General features: G+C 45.3%; 1 protein-coding gene across 2 annotated transcripts in view; it reads right to left on the bottom strand.

The window, feature by feature from the left end:
• CYP19A1 (cytochrome P450 family 19 subfamily A member 1) overlaps positions 1–21018 on the bottom strand; it is a 43518-nt gene that overhangs the window by 3734 nt on the left and 18766 nt on the right. The window contains exons 1-9 of one of the 2 annotated variants that reach the window (XM_083475863.1): positions 18153–18241; positions 17720–17895; positions 12075–12225; positions 8700–8854; positions 6866–7042; positions 5213–5327; positions 4379–4493; positions 2311–2473; positions 284–525 (exon numbers count right to left, since the gene is read on the bottom strand). In XM_083475863.1, coding sequence (XP_083331989.1) covers positions 284–525; positions 2311–2473; positions 4379–4493; positions 5213–5327; positions 6866–7042; positions 8700–8854; positions 12075–12225; positions 17720–17864 — 1263 coding nt within the window. In that variant the 5' untranslated portion in view covers positions 17865–17895; positions 18153–18241. Of the gene's footprint in view, positions 1–283; positions 526–2310; positions 2474–4378; positions 4494–5212; positions 5328–6865; positions 7043–8699; positions 8855–12074; positions 12226–17719; positions 17896–18152; positions 18242–21018 lie in introns of those variants that run through there. The other variant, XM_083475862.1, reaches the window with a different exon arrangement.

The following is a 21018-nucleotide window of genomic DNA, read 5'->3' as shown; positions in this document are numbered from 1 at the left end:
CAGAAAAAGAAATCTTTTGTCAAAATTCTTTTTGGACAGTGTTTTATTGGTGGGCACACGTTCTCTTGTGGCAAAGTTGAATTTGAACTCATATCTAAGTCTGCCTTTACCTATTAGACTTAATTTTATCACCAAGAACTTCCCTGTCCTATATAAGGCAGGACCCAGATCATATGTCAGCGGTGGGGTCTCAGGGCCCTAGCAACTAATTGAAGAGACCAGATAATGATGCTAATGAAGCAACAGCCTCAAACAATTAAAAACAAACAAACCCCAAACTTACGTTTTTCTCAAAGTTGTCAAGTGAGAATTCATTTGGCTTTGGGAAGAACTCAAGCTTATGTATGCGCCCGATGTTCAGAATGATGTTGGTTCCTTTCTTGACAGGATAGCCATCAATCACGTCATCTTGCAAGGCTTTGCGCATGACCAAGTCCACGACTGGCTGGTATCTCATGCTCTCAAGTATAAAATTCTCCACCACTTTTAGCTTTGGGATGTCCTCACTTTGGATATCTCTGTCACCTTTAGGAAGCATGTAAGATATATTTTTTTTTATTAATATTTTTTATTGCTTTTTTCCAGGTAGTCAGATATGTAGTCAGATAAATGACAAAAGCAACAGAACAGAAAAAGAGAAAATAAAAATAAAAAAGATTCATCTTTCCAAAACGTTTTTTTCATAACCAACTGGACTTCCCCACATCTCCCTCACCCTGCATTCTTTGCAATAAAGATATCAGCAAATTGTTACCTTGTTTCATGCGTTTTTTGTACTTTCAAATAATTATACTTTAAGTTTAAGGTACTTATTATCAAATTACCTTTATCCTAAAATAAGCATAAAAATTACTTTAAACTTTGGTCCTTTCATAATTATAACTTAGTTTCCCAAAAGGAAGCATGTAAGATAAAACAGCTGGTCTCTGATATCACCACTGAGAAAGAGCTGAAATGACATTTCTGCACAGATTTGGAATACGGCAGAATTGTAGAATTCATTTGTACACTTTTAAAGCCAGCTTTTGAATTTTGCTTCAGTATAAAAACCTAAAACTTGAGTCTTGCTGATCACTTCTGAGAAACAGACTATCAAGACTACATCCTCGCTTGATGTCTCTGTTGTGGGACTGAACCGCTACAGATAGCAGGTGGGAGAATCATGTGAAAACAAAACAAAACCAACTCCCTGCACAGTCCAAACTAACAGAGCCATGGCGCTGAAGCCCTGAAGTTAAGTTGGCTGTTGGGGTTTCAAAGACCCATACATAGTCCTCTGCAAGCACAAACAATCAGCGATCCTGTAGAGAGACCCTTGAAATGATGATCAGCTGGTGGTGCTTGCAGAGAGCAGCACTGAGCACTTTGAAGTTCCAACCATCAGCTTATTGTCAGGATTCCAATGTGGCAAGAACTGATCACCCAATGTTGTTGTGATGTGAGGTGACCTACAGCTGTGTACGAGACCATTCCCAGTTCCCCACTCCTGCTTTTGTTAGTTAGCAACAGCTCAGCAACATTTCACACCAATGGAAGTTTCCAGAGTGCTTTGAATGCCACAGAGAGAGTATCACAATAAATAATCCAGCCTAATTTTTGAACATTCAGCAGTTATCAAAGGCACAAGAACCATTCTATTCCCTGCCGCCAAATTAAAGCGGCGAGCCTAGTGGTCAGTGGGGTTTTACAGAAAACATTTGGATTATTATCTTTGGATCACTAATAGTTTGGACCCTTTTCAAAGAATATTTGAAATATAAATATAGTAGTTTAAACTCTGTTGCAGCATTCGAGGAACCTCAGTAATAGTTGCAAGGCAGATATAAGAATTAAGATATATTAAGAAAAAGTTTAATTATGATAAAAGTGTGTATTGGCAATAAGTAATATGAAATTGAAATATGGAGTAGACGGGAGGTTGGGACTTTAGTGTTAAGACCAATTTATGTTTTATTGTTTGTTAAGAAAATTCTGTGTCTATGGTTATTCCTGTGTGTAATTTGGTATTTGTGTTTTCTCTTTTTTCTTTTTTCTGCTGTATCAATAATAAAAAAAGAATGCCACAGAGAGAGTATCACAATAAATAATCCAGTCTAATTTTTGAACATCCGGCAGTTATCAAAGGCACAAGAGCCATTCTGTTCACTGCCGCCAAATTAAAGCGGCAAGCCTAGTGTTAGGTGGGGTTTTACAGAAAACTTTGGGATCATTATCTTTGGATCACTAATAGTTTGGACCCTTCCTAGCTCAAAGTACATATTTGTTCATTAGGGAAATCACCCTTCTCTTCCAGTGTCACTGAATACTTACCCATCACCGCCTCTATTTCCTTCACCATCTCCTTTTCCACCTGAGGGTGTTCTGCAATCAGCACTAGCATGAAGAACAGAGTCACCGAGAGAGTATCTGGAGCAGCTATCAGCATTTCCAAAACACACTGGTTGACCATCTCACCAGTTAGGTCTCCACGGCTCTGAAAGATTGAATGGGCAGGTGATGGCTACTAGACTTGGTTGCCAACAACAGTGTTAAATTCTACTCAGACCAGTGAGCAGTGAGAGAATGAACTCAGTAGGGCAGTGTGTCTAGGGCAATGCATCAATGCATCAGAGGACCAACAGCTGGTTATGTTTTGGAAATGTGCAAATCACTCAATTTTGGTTTCTCTCAGGTTCTCATTTCCCCCTCAGTCTTAACTCTAGTTCCCCACATTTCCACATCCAGCATGTGGACGTCTTTAAAAAGCTCTCGTGGAAATTTACCTGAAATTATGTGCAAAGTTCTCCTAATATACATGTGGCGTAATGGTTAGAGTATCGGACTATGACCTGGGAGACCAGGGTTCGAATCCCCGCTCAGCTATGAAGTCACTGGGTGACCTTGGACCAGTCACTGCCTCTCAGCCTAACCTATCGCACAATGTTGGTGTGAGGATGAAATGGTGAGGTGGAGAACCATGTATGCCACCTTAAGGTCCTTGGAAGAAAAAAGGTGGTATATAAATGTCTTAAAACAAATAAATAAACATTTCTAATATGCATACTCTTGCAAACCAATTTTCCCCAATATAATGCATTTTTGCATGCAATTTCTGTGCACACTTTACCCTAGTATATGCCTTTTTGTACACATTACTTGGCAGGAGAAAAGTGCAAATTCCGAAGGACAGCTGCGCATAGCTGTCAACTTACAGATTTGAAAATAAGGGACCAGCAGCCTTGGAAATAAGGGATCAGCAGCCAAAATAAGGGATTTTCAGAGCACAGGTATGTTCGACCTCTGAGCCCCTCCGAGCCAAAGGCAGAAAGCCCAGCCAGCAGCCAAACGAAGCCTCAAGCGGTGGTTCCCACAGTGCAGCAACCCAGCAAAGGGGATGCAGCAAGGAAAACCACCGTCACCTCTCCACTGGGAAGCGCTAAGCAAAGGCGAGTCCCCAGGCAACGCGGCCGATTTGATCGGCACAAGGCATGCAAGCTCCACCCCCCAGTCATTCTTAGACTCCTTATTGGAGCCTCCCTCCTCCCTGGCCGGCAGGGAGGGAGGGAGAGGAGCTGTTTCCTTTGAAACCCGGGAAATTTACGGGACATCATCAATAAGGGACAGCAGCGGGACACGGCGCTGGGATAAGGGACTTTCCCGCCAAATAAGGGACGGTTGACAGCTATGCAGCTGCGTTTCAGTTTGCATACTGTTTCTGAAAGTGTGGATTGGATAGGTTTGCCGATTTCGCCGACGGAATCCCATCTCTCTCCCATCCCTACTGTGTTTGTGGTGGGAAAAGCCAGGAATAAATGAAGCAATTTGCTCACCACAGGTGGGGAGAAGTCATAGGTCCATGGCAGAACACATCCTTTGCATACAGAAGGTCACAGGTTTCATTTCCTGGTGCTTCCAAGCATGGCCATAGTCAAGGGGGCAGGCCCCCCTAGATGCACAGAAATTACTGAAAAGCATGCCCCCCATGATTCCCCCCCAAAAAACTCACAACTTTGATGGATCTCCTAAAAAAAGCTCTACAGCTACCTCCCCCAACAAAAATCCTGGCACACCCATGTCTCCAGGTAGCAGATGAGGGGAAAGCTCAGTACTCTGAGAGCTGCTATATGTCAGAAGACATAATACTGAGCCATAGTCCCACAGGATGTAGCGGTGGCCACCAACTAATTAATGGAGGATCTGGCTATCATTGGCTACCAGCCATGGTGAGGAGCGGGACTCTTCATGGTCTCATCTAGAGGGACTCTTCTTAAGTTCTTAAGATACATGAACTATCTGTTCTATTATTTAAAAAGGAACTTTCTGTAAAAGCAGCATTTTTTGTGCCCCAATGTGAGGTGATCAATTACAGATCATGCGTTATTTTATTTTTTTAAATCACCTGAGCAAAAATCAGCTGTGATGCAAAATCCATGTGGTCCTCCAGTTTCTCAAGTTTGAAAAGCTCTTGTCGTTTCTTCTCTATTAAGATTTCGATGACTTCTTTCAAATCCTTCCTAAAACAGAAGGGATCCAGTATATCACTTAGTACCTGCAGTGCCTTGGTGTAAGAATCAGACAGCCCTGTACATTTCAACCTATACTGCAGTTGAACAGGACGTAAGTGACATTTGTCTACTGCAGACACAGACATGCACACCCAAACAGACACCCCCCCAACCTTTCACAACCTGTGGAGACTATACCCTCCATTGTCCTGATTTTCCAGGGACAGTCCCGGAATTACAGAAGCCATCCTGGTTTCTGATTTGATCCCAGAATGTCCCAGTTTCCCTTTTTCCTCCCCTCAACATCTCGGGGAACAATTAAAAGTGGTGTGTGTGTGTCTGTAGATGCAAAAGCAGAGTCCTGTTTCTGCTGGAAATAAAATACCTGCACCAAAGGTAAGAAATGGTGACACTGACGTTTGAAGTCTTTCCTATAATTTTGAAGGAATCCACTTTAAATTATTTAATTGCAATGCTTTCTTAGGAAACATGTGGAGCGTTCAGTCCTTGATTGTAAGTGGAGTCTTACACTGTCTACTCAGAAGTAAGTCCCACTGTATTCAATTGAGCTTACTTCCAGATAACTGTGTAAAGACGGTGCAGAATTACACTGCAATCCAAGCACTTTTTACTCGTCCCACAAACGAAGACTCTAGAGTAGGTGTGTAGGCAAGGCACGCAGTCCTGGCCCACTCTCAGTAAAATTGCTGCTGTTGCTGGTTACTTACGCAGACTTCTCATATTTTTTATACAGCCAAGAAATCTTAAAGTAGATGTCAGGTTTCAGGAGCAGCGCTTGCCAAGCATCAAAGTAGTTTTGGATTTTAAGCACAACTTCGTTTTCTGAAATTACACACAAATGACAAGGGAAACAGAAACATAAATGGAAAGAAGCTCCAACACCATGAACAACAACCCATTGATGGGGCCAACCACATCCTTCTGGAAAATTGTAAGGCTAGGTTCTGATTCATGTATTCTTTTTTCCAGAAAGTGTGGATTAGGGAAGTTTGGTAAGAAGTGAATCTTAATTTCTCGACCATTCCAAGCAGGGAATTACATCCGGGCGTAGAGGGGGTCTCCTGTAACTATCGATTCATCCACTTATTTAGGAAAATTACATTGCTTCCTATCAGTGGAGAAGGGAAAAAAAAAAACACCCAGAAGTGGCAGCAGTGAATAAAACAAATGAAGGAAAAGGATCTCAACAGGCAACTGAAATGGTTAATTAGGAAGGAAAACTGAGACCCAACTCTTTTTGGTGGGTTCAGCCAGTCTAAGATCTTCCAGGTGATACGTTAAACCAGCTTTCCCCAACATAGTGCCCTCCAAATATTTTGGACTACAACTCCCATCATCCCTAGCCAGCATGGCCCATTGCCAGGGATGGTGTGAACTGGAGCTCAAGACATCCACAGATCCCCAGGCTGTGGAAGTCTGTAGTAAATGCACAATGACTAACTGACAATCTCACAAATTAAGTGGGACATCAAGACTGTGCTCACCCACCCCAAAGGAGACTATGGGTTGTAGTGAACAGTCCTCCTCAGAGTACACCCATTGAAACCAATTACCTAAGTCATGTCTATTAAGTTCAATGGGTCTACTCAGAGTACTACTTCCAGTGCACTGGAAGAAGCAAAAATCATGAGTGTCGAAGCAATGATTATTCAACATTAACTTTGCTGGACCGTTCATGTTGTGCGGATACCTGATCATCGTCTTCCAAAGCAACTATTCTATTCTGAGCTGAAAAATGGAAAGCGTAATCCTGGTGGTCAACAAAAGAGGTTTAAAGACTCCCTCAAGGCAAATCTAAAAAATGTAGTATAAACACCGACAACTGGGAAACACTGGCCTGTGAGTGCTCCAATTGGAGAACAGCCTTTACCAAAGGTGTTGTGGGCTTTGAAGATGCTTGAACTCAGGACGAAAGGGAGAAACGTGCTAAGAGGAAGACATGCTTGACCAGCCCTCACCATGATCAACTCCTGCCCAGAAACCTGTGCCCTCCCACTGGGAGGGATGTGTGGATCCAGAATTGGCCTCCACAGTCACTTATGGACTCACTGTCAAAACTGTGTTCATAGAAGACAATCTTACTTGGCTATGAGTGATCACCAGAGAAGAAGAGACTCCGAGTAGGGTTTGCATTGAATGGCTTAAATGGGTGCATTCATATGTACATAGCCTGACATCCCTTCCTCCCCCCAAAACAGATTTTTGTACTTCTGCATTCCTTGGGGTTCCACCACACCTCCCCAAATTTCCCTCTTATGTGCAGATAGTGATGATTTGGCTAAATAAGCACCCACACCCATCAGTGGACTTTGGAAATAGAGGGGTTGATTATGGAATCATGGCGAAGATAATTTCAGTACCGTCAAGAGGAATCCCAAGAAAAAGTCTGTTTGACGTGTCCAGCATGATACGTCTCATGAGATTCAGGCTGTTGAAGTATTCAGGCTTGGGAGCCGACTCCGTTAGCTGGTTCAAATGTTCAGCCGTTGAGTCAACACAAATAGATACCATCCGCACGAGACCCGGGCCAGAGAGAGCTGCAATTTCACAAATTTCCTTATAGTCTAGACAGTTTGGTACTGAGCTATATATTTCAAGGGGAAGTGCTCAAACAAGGAAGCAAAATGGAAGTCTCTGGAGCTAGCACTAGGCTCCAGTAAGCCTTTCATTAATATCACACACAATTTTATACCCCCTCATGTAATAAAAATCTCTAAGCAGTCTCCAAGCAACCATATGAATACAACTGTGGCCTTCAATACTAAAAACTAGATAAAAACCTAAGCACAACTGTCCAAATTGAACTAGGCAACAGGGGCAACAGGGTGTTAAAGGCGAAGAGGCAAAGCCCAGGAAAACTTTGGAATACATATACAATTTTTAATTACTATCTCTGCCTCATGAATTACCTAAGGGAGGGCACGCCAGAGGGAGGATGTTCTTGCCAAGAAGGATGTCTTCTGCATCCTCACCGAGTGACAATAAACCAGCCTTGGACTGACCAGAAGGGTTTCATCAGAAGATCCTTAAAGATCAGCTTGGTCTGCACTAGGGGAGGCAGTCTGCTAGCTATAATGGTCCCAAGTTGTTTAGGGTGTCTAGTGTCAGCAGAAAACCCTCTGAATTTGGCTCAGGAGCTAGGAGGCAGACAGAGCAGATCCTTCCGCACCGGTGTAATATTTGTAAAAATGGGTGACCCTATAAGCACCCTGGCAGCTGCATATAACACCGGTCGTGAAAGACCTACATTGGCTCCCAGTACGTTTCCGAGCACAATTCAAAGTGTTGGTGCTGACCTTTAAAGCCCTAAACGGCCTCGGTCCAGTATACCTGAAGGAGCGTCTCCACCTCCATCGTTCTACCCAGACACTGAGGTCCAGCACCGAGGGCCTTCTGGCGGTTCCCTCACTGCGAGAGGCCAAGTTACAGGGAACCAGGCAGAGGGCCTTCTCGGTAGTGGCGCCCTCCCTGTGGAACGCCCTCCCACCAGATGTCAAAGAGAACAACAACTACCAGACTTTTAGAAGACATCTGAAGGCAGCCCTGTTTAGGGAAGCTTTTAATGTTTGATGTATCATAGTATTTTAATATTCTTTTGGAAGCCACCCAGAGTGGCTGGGGAAACCCAGCCAGATGGGCGGGGTATAAATAATACATTATTATTATTATTATTATTATTATTATTATTATTATTATTATTATTATTATTATTATTATCATATGGAAGTTGCTGCATCTTCAGAACCTGGTGCAAAGGAGGACCCACACAGAGGACATTACAGTAGTCTAGCAGTGAGGTTATCATCACATGGACCGCCATGGCAAGGTTATCCTGTGCAAGAATGGGCATAGCTGGTACACAAACTGGAACGGGTAAAAGGTGCTCTGAGGCACAGGGGCAGCAGGGGCATCTGGGACTTCAAGTTGGCCCCAGTGGTTTGGCTGGGTTGGGCCAGTCAGTGAGGGTCTCTTCTGAGCCCCAAGACCCTGGGAAGGTCCTCATCCTGCTGAACCCTGAGACCAGGCCTGGAAGTATCTCAGTGGAGCTACTTGCCGTTGTTTGAGTTTGAGCTACCCTTGCTCATTTGGCACGGCAGCCATCCTCTCCTACTTATTTATTTAAATGACATAAACTGACTGCACTTTCAAAACAGGAATAGATGCTGCAGGGAGAACCAGAACTCCAGAGCTTACCTTTGGTGAAGAAGGGTCGGATTTCTTTCCAGAGTTCTGGGTTATTGTTAAATATGATTCCGTTCTCATGCATGCCGATGCACTTTAAGCCCAGCTTGCTCCCAAATCGAGAGGTGTAATGCCCGTATTTCATTACATGGAACATACCTGAAGATCTAGCAAGCAGAAGAAAGACTATTAAGACCACATTCACATGGCAATTCATTCTGTTTCCTTGATGTTTCCCTAACTGTTAACTGTGGCATTGTATTCAAGATTCCAAACCATGCAAAATCCACTTCCGGAAAACAAATGGAATGTTGTACACATTTAGCACTCATTTTCGTGTTATTTGAATCCTGGTGAAAAACCACATTTGCAGCCCCCTTAACTTGGGAATAAAATGACAAAATTTAAAACAGTATCCCAGCATGCAGTTATTTCCTGCAGTTTTCATGGGGGGGGGGGAGTGGGAGGACAGAAGTGCACATGTGTAGAAATGATGGGGGAACAGCAACGTCGCTGAATCAGTCTAAAAGTCACAGGGCTATGGCACAACAGGTACTGCAGTATGAAAGGAAGAGGAGACCTAGCGTTATATTCTGGAAAAAGAATGCAATATTCCCCATGTCAACAAACTCCCCCAATGTCAGCAAATTGCTTTCAGTCGGATCATCGCCAGTGGCCAATCTCTTCCTCTGATGGAACAAAATAAAACCCACAGTTTTTTATTTTATTTCTTAGCTCAGCACAGAAGAAGACATAACAAGTTGATTGGCAGAGTGTTTGACGTTGTCTTTTATTACGACAGCTGTACACAACTCCTTCTGTGAGATTTTGGGTCACTTTGTAGCACAGACACTATCTTTGCAGACCATCGCAGTCTTGTGAGATCCAAAACCAGAACAGATGCTGAAAGCTAGGCAGGGGTGTTGAGGCTGAAGACATTGGCAGGCTTGAACCTCAGCAGTTGGCATCACCAGAAGCAATGGCCTGGTTTGTTCCCACCCCTCAAGGATATCCCAGAGGGTACACTTGGCTTTCTCCAAAGAAATGGCGAGCTGCTATTGGGAGTACCTTCATCAGACATCTGCTGAGGCCTCCACCTGCAAGGGGTAGTTTCTGATTTTTCCAATTTGATGTTCAGTTTTACACACTTCCACATCCGTTTGCAATTTTTCCAGGGAAGACGTCAGGAAAACTCTTCAGCATTTTAGCACAAGTTTCTCCACACACATTTCTGGAAAGCGTTTTTCTTCAATACAATGCATTTCTGCATGTTCTTTTCACAAACATATGCACTTACACGCACACACTTCCCATAGTGTATACATTTTCTTTTTTAAAAAATTTGAATTTAATTGTGACTACCAAGTTACAGAAAAAAGAAACGAAAGAAAAGTTAGTTTCAAAAAAGATAAGTTGCCGCAATTGCTAATAAAGAAAGAGCCCACATTTGAGAACATTTGTTGAAAGATGGTTCACAAATAAATCATGCCAATACCAGAAATAAATTAAAATGTACAATTCAGGTTTTCATCATTTTTCTGTTTGTGCAGCTGCCGCGGTTTATCCTAAGACCAGCAACTGAAGCTGAATGTCCGCAAGAGGGAGCTATAAGCTAAGAAATATCAGCGTGGTGTCAACAGCAAAGCTATACAGTGCAAGGAATGTGATGAGGCTGGGTTGTCACATGGGCAGGAAAATGCAACCAAGACAACGCTCAACTTCTGGCCTGGCGTCCTCCCATCTCTTAACAGAGGTGCGCTTTGCAGAAATTAGCAGGTGACTTTTTAATGGCACAAAACTACATAGGACATGAGTCAAGGCATTTGCTTATGAAGGCTGGGTTTTCCTGATAGGCTAGATAGCTCAGTGGGATAGAGCATGGTGCTGATAATGCCAAGGTCACAGGTTCAATCCCCGTGTGGGACAGCTGTGTATTCCTGCGTTGCAGGGGGTTGGAATAGATTATCCTCATAGCTATCAACTTTTCCCTTTTCTTGCGAGGAATTCTATTCGGAATAAGGGAATTTCCCTTTTAAAAAAGGGAAACGTTGACAGCTATGCTCAGGGTCCCTTTCATTTCTACAATTCTATGATCTATGACGTGTTCTCTGATCTCTACAGACTAGCCAGCATCGGGGCTCCTAATCTAGATTAGGACCCTGGCATGTGGCTGGGGGGGGGGGCTTCAATTCCCCCACACTGAAGCCCTGATTCAGATTGGGCCCCTTGCAACAAAAGCAGGCAGTGTTTTCTACTGCTCTTTATGAGCCTGGTTTTCCCACTAGTGATGTATGGAAGTGAGAGCTGGACCATAAAGAAGGCTGATTGCCGAAGAATTGATGCTTTTGAATTATGGTGCTGGAGGAGACTCTTGAGAGTCCCATGGACTGCAAGAAGATCCAACCTCTCCATTCTGAAGGAAATCAGCCCTGAGTGCTCACTGGAAGGACGGATCCTGAAGCTGAGGCTCCAATACTTTGGCCGCCTCATGAGAAGAGAAGACTCCCTGGAAAAGACCCTGATGTTGGGAAAGATGGAGGGCACAAGGAGAAGGGGACGACAGAGGATGAGATGGTTGGACATTCTTCTCGAAGCTACCAGCATGAGTTTGACCAAACTGCGGGAGGCAGTGGAAGACAGGAGTGCCTGGCGTGCTCTGGTCCATGGGGTCACGAAGAGCCGGACACAACTAAACGACTAAACAACAACAAAATTCTTTACACAGAGAAAGATTCCGTTTCAAATTTTCCTCTTTAGATTCTCCTCTCACTGCCATGGGAAGTCAGCAGTAAAAAGAGCGCAGTCAGCTCCATAAAACTAGTGAAGAAGGATCTAGCCAGGGTTGTGCCAGTATTGGATTTAGGGTGATGTGGGTGGTTCCCCCACGAAGGTGGTGCAAGATTGAGAAGATCCATTTTGGGGTACCAGATTTTGACCTCACCCAGGGCACCATATTAAAAAGATTGCCCAAGTCCACCCCTGGTTGTGCCCTAGCAATCAGACCTATGATGTCATTGTAATTAATCAGTATATACGTTCTCTCAAATACACAATAAATAAATTAGAGTAACCAGATGCAAACACTAAGAAGTCTCAAATGCCGCACCCTTTCCTTGTAGAAATTATGTCAACCAGATCGCCTCATGCTCTCCGCTGTTGACACTCTCAACAGACTCTGAAAAGTTCATGAGACAGGACTTGCCCTTGCAGAAGCCATGCTGGCTGTGCTTAGCAAGGCTTGTTCTTCTACCTGCCTGGTTATTTTATCTTTAATGGTACTTCCCACCTGTTTTTTCAGGACAGATACCAAGAAATTTCCTCTTACATCTGGACACTCTAATAGCAATAGTTACCCTCCATCCAGACTTTCAGAAATCAAAGATTTACTTGCTAATAATGAGGGTCTCTTCTCCGTTGATCCAGACTCTCATAAATTCACCGTACATCTTGTTGTAGTAGTTACAGGCACTGCCAATACCCATCCAGAGGAATCTCCAATGGGAAATAAGGGGACCAATCCCCATACAGTAGCCAGGGCCTAAAAGAAGGGGGGGGGGGAGAAAGATGGATTTTATCAGTAGCATCCATTCATATATAATATTTTGTTTGTTACTATGTTATGTATGTTTGTGACGCTATATTGTAAACCACCCTGTGATCCCTGGATGAAGGGTGCAATAGAAATGGAATAAAAAAAATTGAACAATGCGGTGCTTCAAAATTTCCCTTATTGTGAGGATAAAAACGGGGAAGGGAGAACCATGTATACCTACTAAGCTCTGGGGAGGGGTGTGTGTGTAAAAGTGGCATAAAGGTAAAGGGTAAAGGGACCCCTGACCATTAGGTCCAGTCGTGGCCGACTCTGGGGTTGCAGCGCTCATCTCGCTTTATTGGCCGAGGGAGCCGGCGTACAGCTTCTGGGTCATGTGGCCAGCATGAATAAGCCACTTCTGGCGAATCAGAGCAGCGCACGGAAACGCCATTTACCTTCCCGCCGGAGCGGTACCTATTTATCTACTTGCACTTTGACGTGCTTTCGAACTGCTAGGTTGGCAGGAGCAGGGACCGAGCAACAAGAGCTCACCCTGTCGCGGGGATTCGAACCGCCGACCTTCTGACCGGCAAGTCCTAGGCACTGTGGTTTAACCCACAGCGCCACCCGCGTCCCTCCAAAAGTGGCATACACATGGTTTATTTCTCCAGCCAAAACTTGCTGGAACTCAGAATTGAGCCCCAGGCAGCTTGTCATGTACAATAGGAGTTGTAGTCCTGTAACATAGGTTCCCCAATCCTGATACTATCCGAAAGGCTGTTACAGTAATTGACAGGATATGAGAGGGCTAGTTTAATCCAGCCTGGCATTTGTTTCACTGCTTTGTTTATTTTGAGAGTATGCCGCAACCTTTTACGCCAAATGATCTCTCAAGGCTGCCCCAGTCATATGCTCCAAATGCGGTTTGAAAAAATGCAGACAATGTTTTGAAAACAGAGCGAGGCAAACGTGTAAGATATTGGCTCTTCTCCAGGTTGTGGAGAATGGAAAAGACCAAAGGCATGTCAGCATGAAATTGCTCCACTGAGATCAATGAAGTGATGCTCTCACACGAACTTCTACAGTGTCAAGCTTCCTGGTTTCTCTTAGTTTACATTTTTACAAGGCAGATTTAAAATAGCTTCTTGGCAAGTACGTATGTTTAGAGTTTTTGATATATCCTGTGCTTCTTGTAGGTAGATTTAATAAATGATAATATCCCATCCTAAACGTGCTTGCTTAGAAACAAGTGTTGGGATCACAACACTGGACTGGTATATTAAGTCTTGTTTCCCTGAGAAATAAATGCAGCTAATTCAGTCTGGCTCCCACCCAGAGTTTCCAGTAGGCAGAGTCATCTTGCTGGATGCGACAGAGCTGGGAGCAGTGAATTTTTTTCTAGAAAAAGAGGTGCTGGAACTCACCATGAACACCTCCCTCGTTCTCTTCAAATGGCAATGGCACCCACCTGAGAGTTCTGGCTGAAAAAAAGCCCTGGCTGGGAGACAGTGACTGAGCCAAGGTCCCTCAGTGATTTTCACTGGCTGAATGGGGCACCCAACCCTGGAATGACAAAGGTGTGTGTCGAGAGAACACAGGGGGCTAGCCTAGTCTCCCTGGTCAACTGACTGCATGCCACTGGTGTTTAGGATTCCAAATTTGAAAGACCAGGCACTTTGAGAAAGGGAATTTCTCCCATTGATGGGCTGACGGGAGATCAATCAATCAATATCCTTTATTCGACCGATAGTCAGAAATAAAACACAATAATTATAAACTATAACATCATAGGGGTACATAAATAAGGTAGGGCCACAGTACTAGACCTCTCACAGATAACCCACATCAAGGCATTCAGTTATACGTTTCTGACGCTTGAGTGCCAGGAAAAGAAATTTAGCCACTGACAAAGTTGTTTTCCCAGAAGACTTATTTAGCAGATATGCTGTCTGCTTTCCTCTTTGTCGGGAACTGAGCTGGGGTAAGTATGGGGTTATAAGATACTGTCTTAAATCGTTATAGCTGGGACAGCTCAGTAAAATGTGCTCTGTGGATTCTACCTCGCCCAATGCACAGTGGCATAATCTCTGGTCATATGGGACTCCTCCATATCTTCCCTTCAGGACCGCCGAGTCACGAACATTCAGCCTAGCCGCAGTAAATAGTCTGCGGTATTCCACGTAGTGGATATCCGCCAGGTAGCGAGCTGGAGCAGCCCAATACAACTGCTCCCCCAGAAACAACCCAGGTTTCACACAGGCTATGTCCTCCTTGTTGACGGGAGATGAGAACTCAGCAACCCTGGTTCATGGAATCCTCTGCTACAAGGTCCCACTCACTTGTATGGCTTTCAGGGGGAGTTAAACATCAAGTCAGAAGGGACCTCACAGGAACAAAGGATATGTCTTATGCAGGGTCACACCATTAAAATAATAATAATAATAATAATAATAATAATAATAATAATAATAATAATAATAATAATATACCCCGCCCTCCCCAGCCAGAGCCGGGCTCAGGGAGGCTAATACCAGTAAAATTATAGTAAAAACGTAATAGGGAAAAAACCCAATTTAAAATACAGGTTAAAATGCAATTTAAAATGCAGCCTCATTTTAAAAGTAAGCCCATAGATCAAAGCATAAGGGGAGGGAAACATAAGGGTCAGACTGAGTCCAAATTGAAGGCCAGGTGGAACAGCTCTGTCTTGCAGGCCCTGCGGAAAGATGCCAAGTCCCGCAGGGCCCTGGTCTCTTGTGAAAGAGCGTTCCACCAAGTCGGGGCCAGTACTAAAAAGGCCCTGGCCCTAGTTGCGACCAATCTAACCAACTTGCGACTTGGGACCTCCAAAATGTTGCCATTTGTGGAACTTAAGGTCCTCCGCAGGCATACCAGAAGAGGTGGTCCTGTAGGTACGTGGGTCCTAGGCCGCATAGGGCTTTAAAGATCAAAACCAGCACCTTAAACCTGACCCTGTACTCCACCGGGAGCCAGTGCAGTTGGTAAAGCACTGGATGAATGTGATCTCGCGGCAAGGACAGCGTAAGGAGCCTCGCCGCGGCATTCTGCAACCGCAGCACCATGAGCTAGGTCCATCTAGCTCATGGTTGTCTATATCATGCGTAGGCAAACTAAGACCCTGGGGGCCAGATCCAGCCCCATCGCCTTCTACATCCGGCCCGCGGACGGTCCGGGAATCAGCGTGTTTTTAAATGAGTAGAACGCGTGCATTTATTTAAAATGCATCTCTGGGTTATTTGTGGGGTATAGGAATTCGTTCACCCCCTCCCAAAAAAATATAGTCTGGCCCCTGACAAGGTCTGAGGGACAGTGGACTGGCCCCCAGCTGAAAAAGTTTGCTGACCCCTGATATTGACTGACAGCACCTCGTCAGGATTTCAGACAGGCACCTTCTGAAAGCAGAGTACAGTGGTACCTCGGGTTAAGAACTTAATTCGTTCTGGAGGTTCGCTCTGCTCTTAACCTGAAACTGTTCTTAACCTGAGGTACCACTTTAGCTAATGGGGCCTCCTGCTGATGCCGTGCTGCCGCCACGCGATTTCTGTTCTCATGCTGAAGAAAAGTTTTTAACCCGAGGTACTATTTCTGGGTTAGCGGAGTCTCTAACTTGAAGCGTCTGTAACCTGAGGTACCACTCTAGATACTGGAACTGACTTCCGGTGAGTTCCAACTGAAAAAAACCAGCCCTGGCTGGGGACAGTGACCGAGCCAAGGTCACTCAGTGATTTTCATTGGCTGAATAGGGCATCAATCCATGAAACTGACTGACTATCTATGACCAGTTTATTCCGGTGGCACAAAGGATCGGTCTATCTGGCTCTTAACCAGAAGGTTGGTGGTTTGAGCCCACTCAGGGTGGCTGTGAGCAGGAATCAGGGCATTTCAGTGTGTTGGACTAAATGGCCTTCCAGCTCCACAATTCCGTGATCCAGTAATATGCAAAATCCTGTCTGAACATGGGAAATAAGCAAACAATTAAAGTGACACCAACGCCAATAGATATGTATTAGGAGCAAGGCACTAACAGCAGCATCCTGCAGAGGTCTACTCCGAAATGAGACTGAGTTCATCGAGAGTTCAGGCTGCAGTCCTAACACTGAACGCAAGAGGACTTGCTTATGAAGAGACAAGGTTAGGATAGCACTCTGCTCATGCCTCAGATCAGGGGTCGGCAAACTTTTTCAGCAGGGGGCCAGTACACTGTCACTCAGACCTTGTGGGGGCCAATCTATATATATTTTTTTGGGGGGGAGGAATGAATTTCTAAGCCCCACAAATAACCCAGAGATGCATTTTAAATAAAAGCACACATTATACTCATGTAAAAACACGCTGGTTCCTGGACCGTCCGAGGGCCGGATTTAGCAGGTGATTGGGCCGGATCCGGACCCCAGGCCTTAGTTTGTCTACCCATGCCTCAGATGAATCAGTGGCAGGGAAAAGTAACATGAGGAGATTAGTTCTAATGGGATGAAGCGTGAAGGGAAGATTCAAATTGCAAGGTGCTTTCAGCTCCTGAGAGGCCATGCACTTTTTTAAAATTGCAAATAAAATAGAAGATAGCCCAGATTATAATATGATTGCTTTCATTTGCCATTTCTAATTCTCCTGGAAGGAGAGATTCCCCCCCCCCCCCCGGTCTTCTGCATATACAGTGGTGCCTCGCAAGACGAAAAGAATCTGTTCTGTGATTCTCTTCGTCTAGCGGTTTTTTCGTCTTGCGAAGCAAGCCCATTGACGGATTAGCGGATTAGCGCTATTAGCGGCTTTTAGCGGCTTATCTGCTGATCGGATCAGCTGATAAGCGGCTTAGCGGCTTAGAAAAAGGGGGGGAAGGAAAAAAAAAACCAGCAGGAACTCGCAAGACATTGTTGCCCATAGGAAATTCGTTTTGCGAAGCACCTCCAAAATGGAAAACCCTTTCGTCTAGCGAGTTTTCTGTCTTGCGAGGCATTCGTCTTGCGGGGCACCACTGTATTTAAAAGTGGAAATTATAGGCTATCTCATGCACAATGGGTTGCATTCAATGTTAGTCAGAGTAGTGTGATGCAGGATGTTGGACCTGGGCTCAAATTCCTACTCTGTGCCCTTCACCACCATTCAGCCTGGCCTACCTGCTAGGGTTGTTGTGAAGCTCATTTGAAGCAAGGAAGATCCATGGATGCAATATTGAGATCCTTAGAGGAAAGGCAGGGTTTAAATGCAGTAACTGGTGAACGAATTGAAATTCATGAACATGGTTAGGAACATATGACTTATCCTAAGTCAGACCATGGTTCCATCAAGTTCAGTATTGTCTACACTGACTGCCAGCAACCCTCCAGCAATTCAGGCAGTGGTCTCTCCCAACCCTGCCTGGAGATGAAGCTGGGGTCTTTTGCATGCAAAGCCCCTTTCCCAATTATCTCAGATCCTTTACTTGCAATGGGTCTTCTCTGAGTAAAAGTTGGATGCAAGCCTCTGCTTTGAAAGAACTTACCTGGTATGGTTGTTGCTTCTTCACAAGTCCACATCAGGAACAGGAAGCCTATGAGGAGCAAGACTGGGACTGTGGCAATTGGCATCGTCTCTGAGACCACGCTGGTGATATTGTACTCCATCGGATTGAAGGCTTCCATGATCATCTTTGCCCAAGGCCCGAGCCAATCGATCGTCCTGCAAGAGCAAAATGAAAATCCAGCGTGTTGGGAGAGCACTGACAAAACACTCCGTCACTTTGGGTTGTTATCGTGGCTCCAACTGATGCCTTGCAACGCCCCCCTTCTCCATCCCATAAACTGAGAAAGCCTGTCCCACTACCAGCTTTACTTTATGACAAGGCCAGTGGTTTAGATTAGACAACGGCAGCAACAAGTCAAAACAAGAGAAGATACGCTCTTTCTTTCCCCCCACCAAACAAAAGGGTCTCTGACCTTGGAATTGGCGCGCAGGTTTGTTCGCGGCATTTCAAGCCAAGGGAGTTACTATCTCCCAAGCTTCCCTCGAGTAAGTTGGTCGGCCGGCCAGGATGCAGACCTGGGGCCCTGTGCCAAATTTCTAATCAAAGGAAAAGGAAATTAAAAACCCTAGGCTGTGAGCAGAGCCCCGGAAAGCCTTTCATCCTCATCACCTTCCGACAACCATTGCAAGGAGTGACAGGAGCGTCCTTGAATTTCAAAGACGATTGAACATATTTCCCCAGCCACACTGGGAAGGCTGGGCCGTGCCTGTGAACGAAGAATTGGCAGGGTCTGCTACTAGAATATCTCTGTGTGGATTGTGCAAAGCTTTGATTTGCAATGGCCATCCATTCGGCTGTCAAGGCTGGCCCAAGGAACTTTGCTGTCCGTGGCAAAGAACAAAACGGTGCCACGCGAACGCCCATTCTGAGTAGAGTAGCCGACAGGACTGGCTGCTGAATCCTACTTCAGTGCTGGCAACGGGGCACTGGCCTGCCCCGAGGGAGATTGTCAAGGTAGTTATAAAAATAGAGGGCAACACACAGCTCTCTTGTCCAACAGAAGGGCCTGGTTCAGGGAGATCGGGAGCAAGGGCTGAGGGGCACTAAGACCTACACCAGCAGCTGATACTTCCAGGAGGCTGGGGAAAATACCCTCCAAGTGTCCTGATTTTCTAGGGACAGTCCCATGGCCGCTGTTGCCAGCCTCCTCCCTTGGGCAGCTCATAGCAGCTGTTGGATAGTAAGGAAGAAGGAGAGGCTGTGTGGCACACCGGCTCTGGGGGCAGGTAGAGGGCAGGGCTGCCCTGAGAAGGAATAAAGGCGGAGCAGAATGGAGTGCAAGGAGTCTTGATTTTTTATTATTATTATGTGCGTCTAATCTCGCCCCTTTCTAAAATGCATTTATTGGTGTGTGTTCTAATTTTTGCAAATCTACACGAGAAAAAAAATAAAATGAAACTGGGATTAAGGAGTTTTCTCAGGACATTATAGGGCATGGCATGTGTACTGTGTCCCGTTGGGGTGGCAGCGGCGGCAATCACTCTTCTTCTCATAGGAAATGCTCTGCTTGGGGGGTTGGGGACAAAAAATTGGGAGGACAAAGAAAGCCAGTAGCAGGGGACTGAGAAATGTCCCTATTTTCATCTGTGGAATGTTGGAGGGTATATGGGAAAAGACTGGCCATCACTGCCATTCCATTTGACTTTTGCTGTGGACAGCCTCCTCTGGAGTAAGGGTATGGGACCCTGCTATATTCCACCTAGCTTGGCAAGAGGACTGCTACTTTCTGAACTGTATTTAAGCCAGGACCCTTGCAGACCAAGAAGACCAGTACAGTGGTACCACGGGTTAAGTACTTAATTCGTTCTGGAGGTCCGTTCTTAACCTGAAATGGTTCTTAACCTGAAGCACCACGTTAGCTAATGGGGCCTCCCGCTGCTGCCGCACAGCCGGCACTCGATTTCTGTTCTCATCCTGGGGCAAAGTTCTTAACCTGAGGTACTATTTCTGGGTTAGTGGAGTCTGTAACCTGAAGTGTATGTAACCTGAAGCGTATGTAACCCGAGGTACCACTGTACCAGAAACTTTATTGTCAGTTAACGCTCGTTTTGCTTTGCATTTGTGTACTTAAACCGAGATTGGGCATTTGTTTTTTGTTAGGTAATGATTGAAATTACCCTGTGTTTGACATGCTCTATATTTCATATAAGGGACGCGGGTGGTGCTGTGGGTTAAACCACAGAGCCTAGGGCTTGCTGATCAGAAGGTCGGCGGTGCGAGTCCCCACAACAGGGTGAGCTCCCATGCCTCAGTCCCTGCTCCTGCCAACCTAGCAGCTCAAAAGCACATCAAAGTACAAGTAGATAAATAGGTACCGCTCCGGCAGGAAGGTAAACGGCGTTTCCGTGTGCTGCTCTGGTTCGCCAGAAGCTGCTTAGTCATGCTGGCCACATGGCCTGGAAGCTGTACGCCGGTTCCCTCAGCCAATAAAGCGAGATGAGCACCGCAACCCCAGAGTCGGCCACGACTGGACCTAATGGTCAGGGGTCCCTTTACCTTTATATTTCATATAGTTTGATGTTTTGAATGTTTGCTGTAAGATAAAGCAATTTAAACAAAATAGTAGATAAGGACAGACGACTTTACTATTTTGTTGAGATACATCTGGCATGAAACCAGTGACAGAGTTTTGGTTAACGGGAATTGTTCCTGGGCCAGAAAAAAACACATCACAATTTCCCGCCGCATTGTTGCAACAACAGGAAAGAAGCATGTTTCATCCTTTCCTGGGATGGACTGACGATTGTCTGGTTAAGTTTAGACAGACAGGAGCAATTGCCCCCTGTAAAGGGGGGGGGGGGACATTTGGGATGGCCCACCTTCAGAGACTGATGGAACCTGATGTGTTCCTAAATGCTCTGTGGGAATTTCCAGTGGAGAAGCTTGGCAATCTGGTTGAAGCCTTTGTCTCGCTATGGAACGGTAAGATTAAGTGAGCGGTTGACACAATCTCTCCTGAATGCCCTCTATGGCATTTTGGAGCTTGAGCAGCCCCTTAGTACAGTGGTGCCCCGCAAGACGAACGCCTCGCAAGACGGAAAACCCGCTAGACGAAAGGGTTTTCCGTTTTTGAGCTGCTTCGCAAGACGATTTTCCCTATGGGCTTGCTTTGCAAGACGAAAACGTCTTGCAAGTGTTCCGTCCCCCCCCCCGCTTTCTCCCTTTTTCTAAGCCGCTAAGCAGCTAATAGCCTTTTAGCCGCTAATCCGCTAAGCCTTTAATAGCCGCTAATAGCCTTTTAGCCGCTAATCCGCTAAGCCTTTAATAGCCGCTAATCC

The sequence above is a fragment of the Podarcis liolepis genome, assembly GCF_965112155.1.
Source record: "Podarcis liolepis genome assembly, chromosome: 14".
NCBI lineage: Eukaryota > Metazoa > Chordata > Lepidosauria > Squamata > Lacertidae > Podarcis > Podarcis liolepis.
The sequence above is the reverse complement of the archived record's forward strand: the minus strand, read 5'-3'. Positions and strand labels throughout refer to the sequence as shown.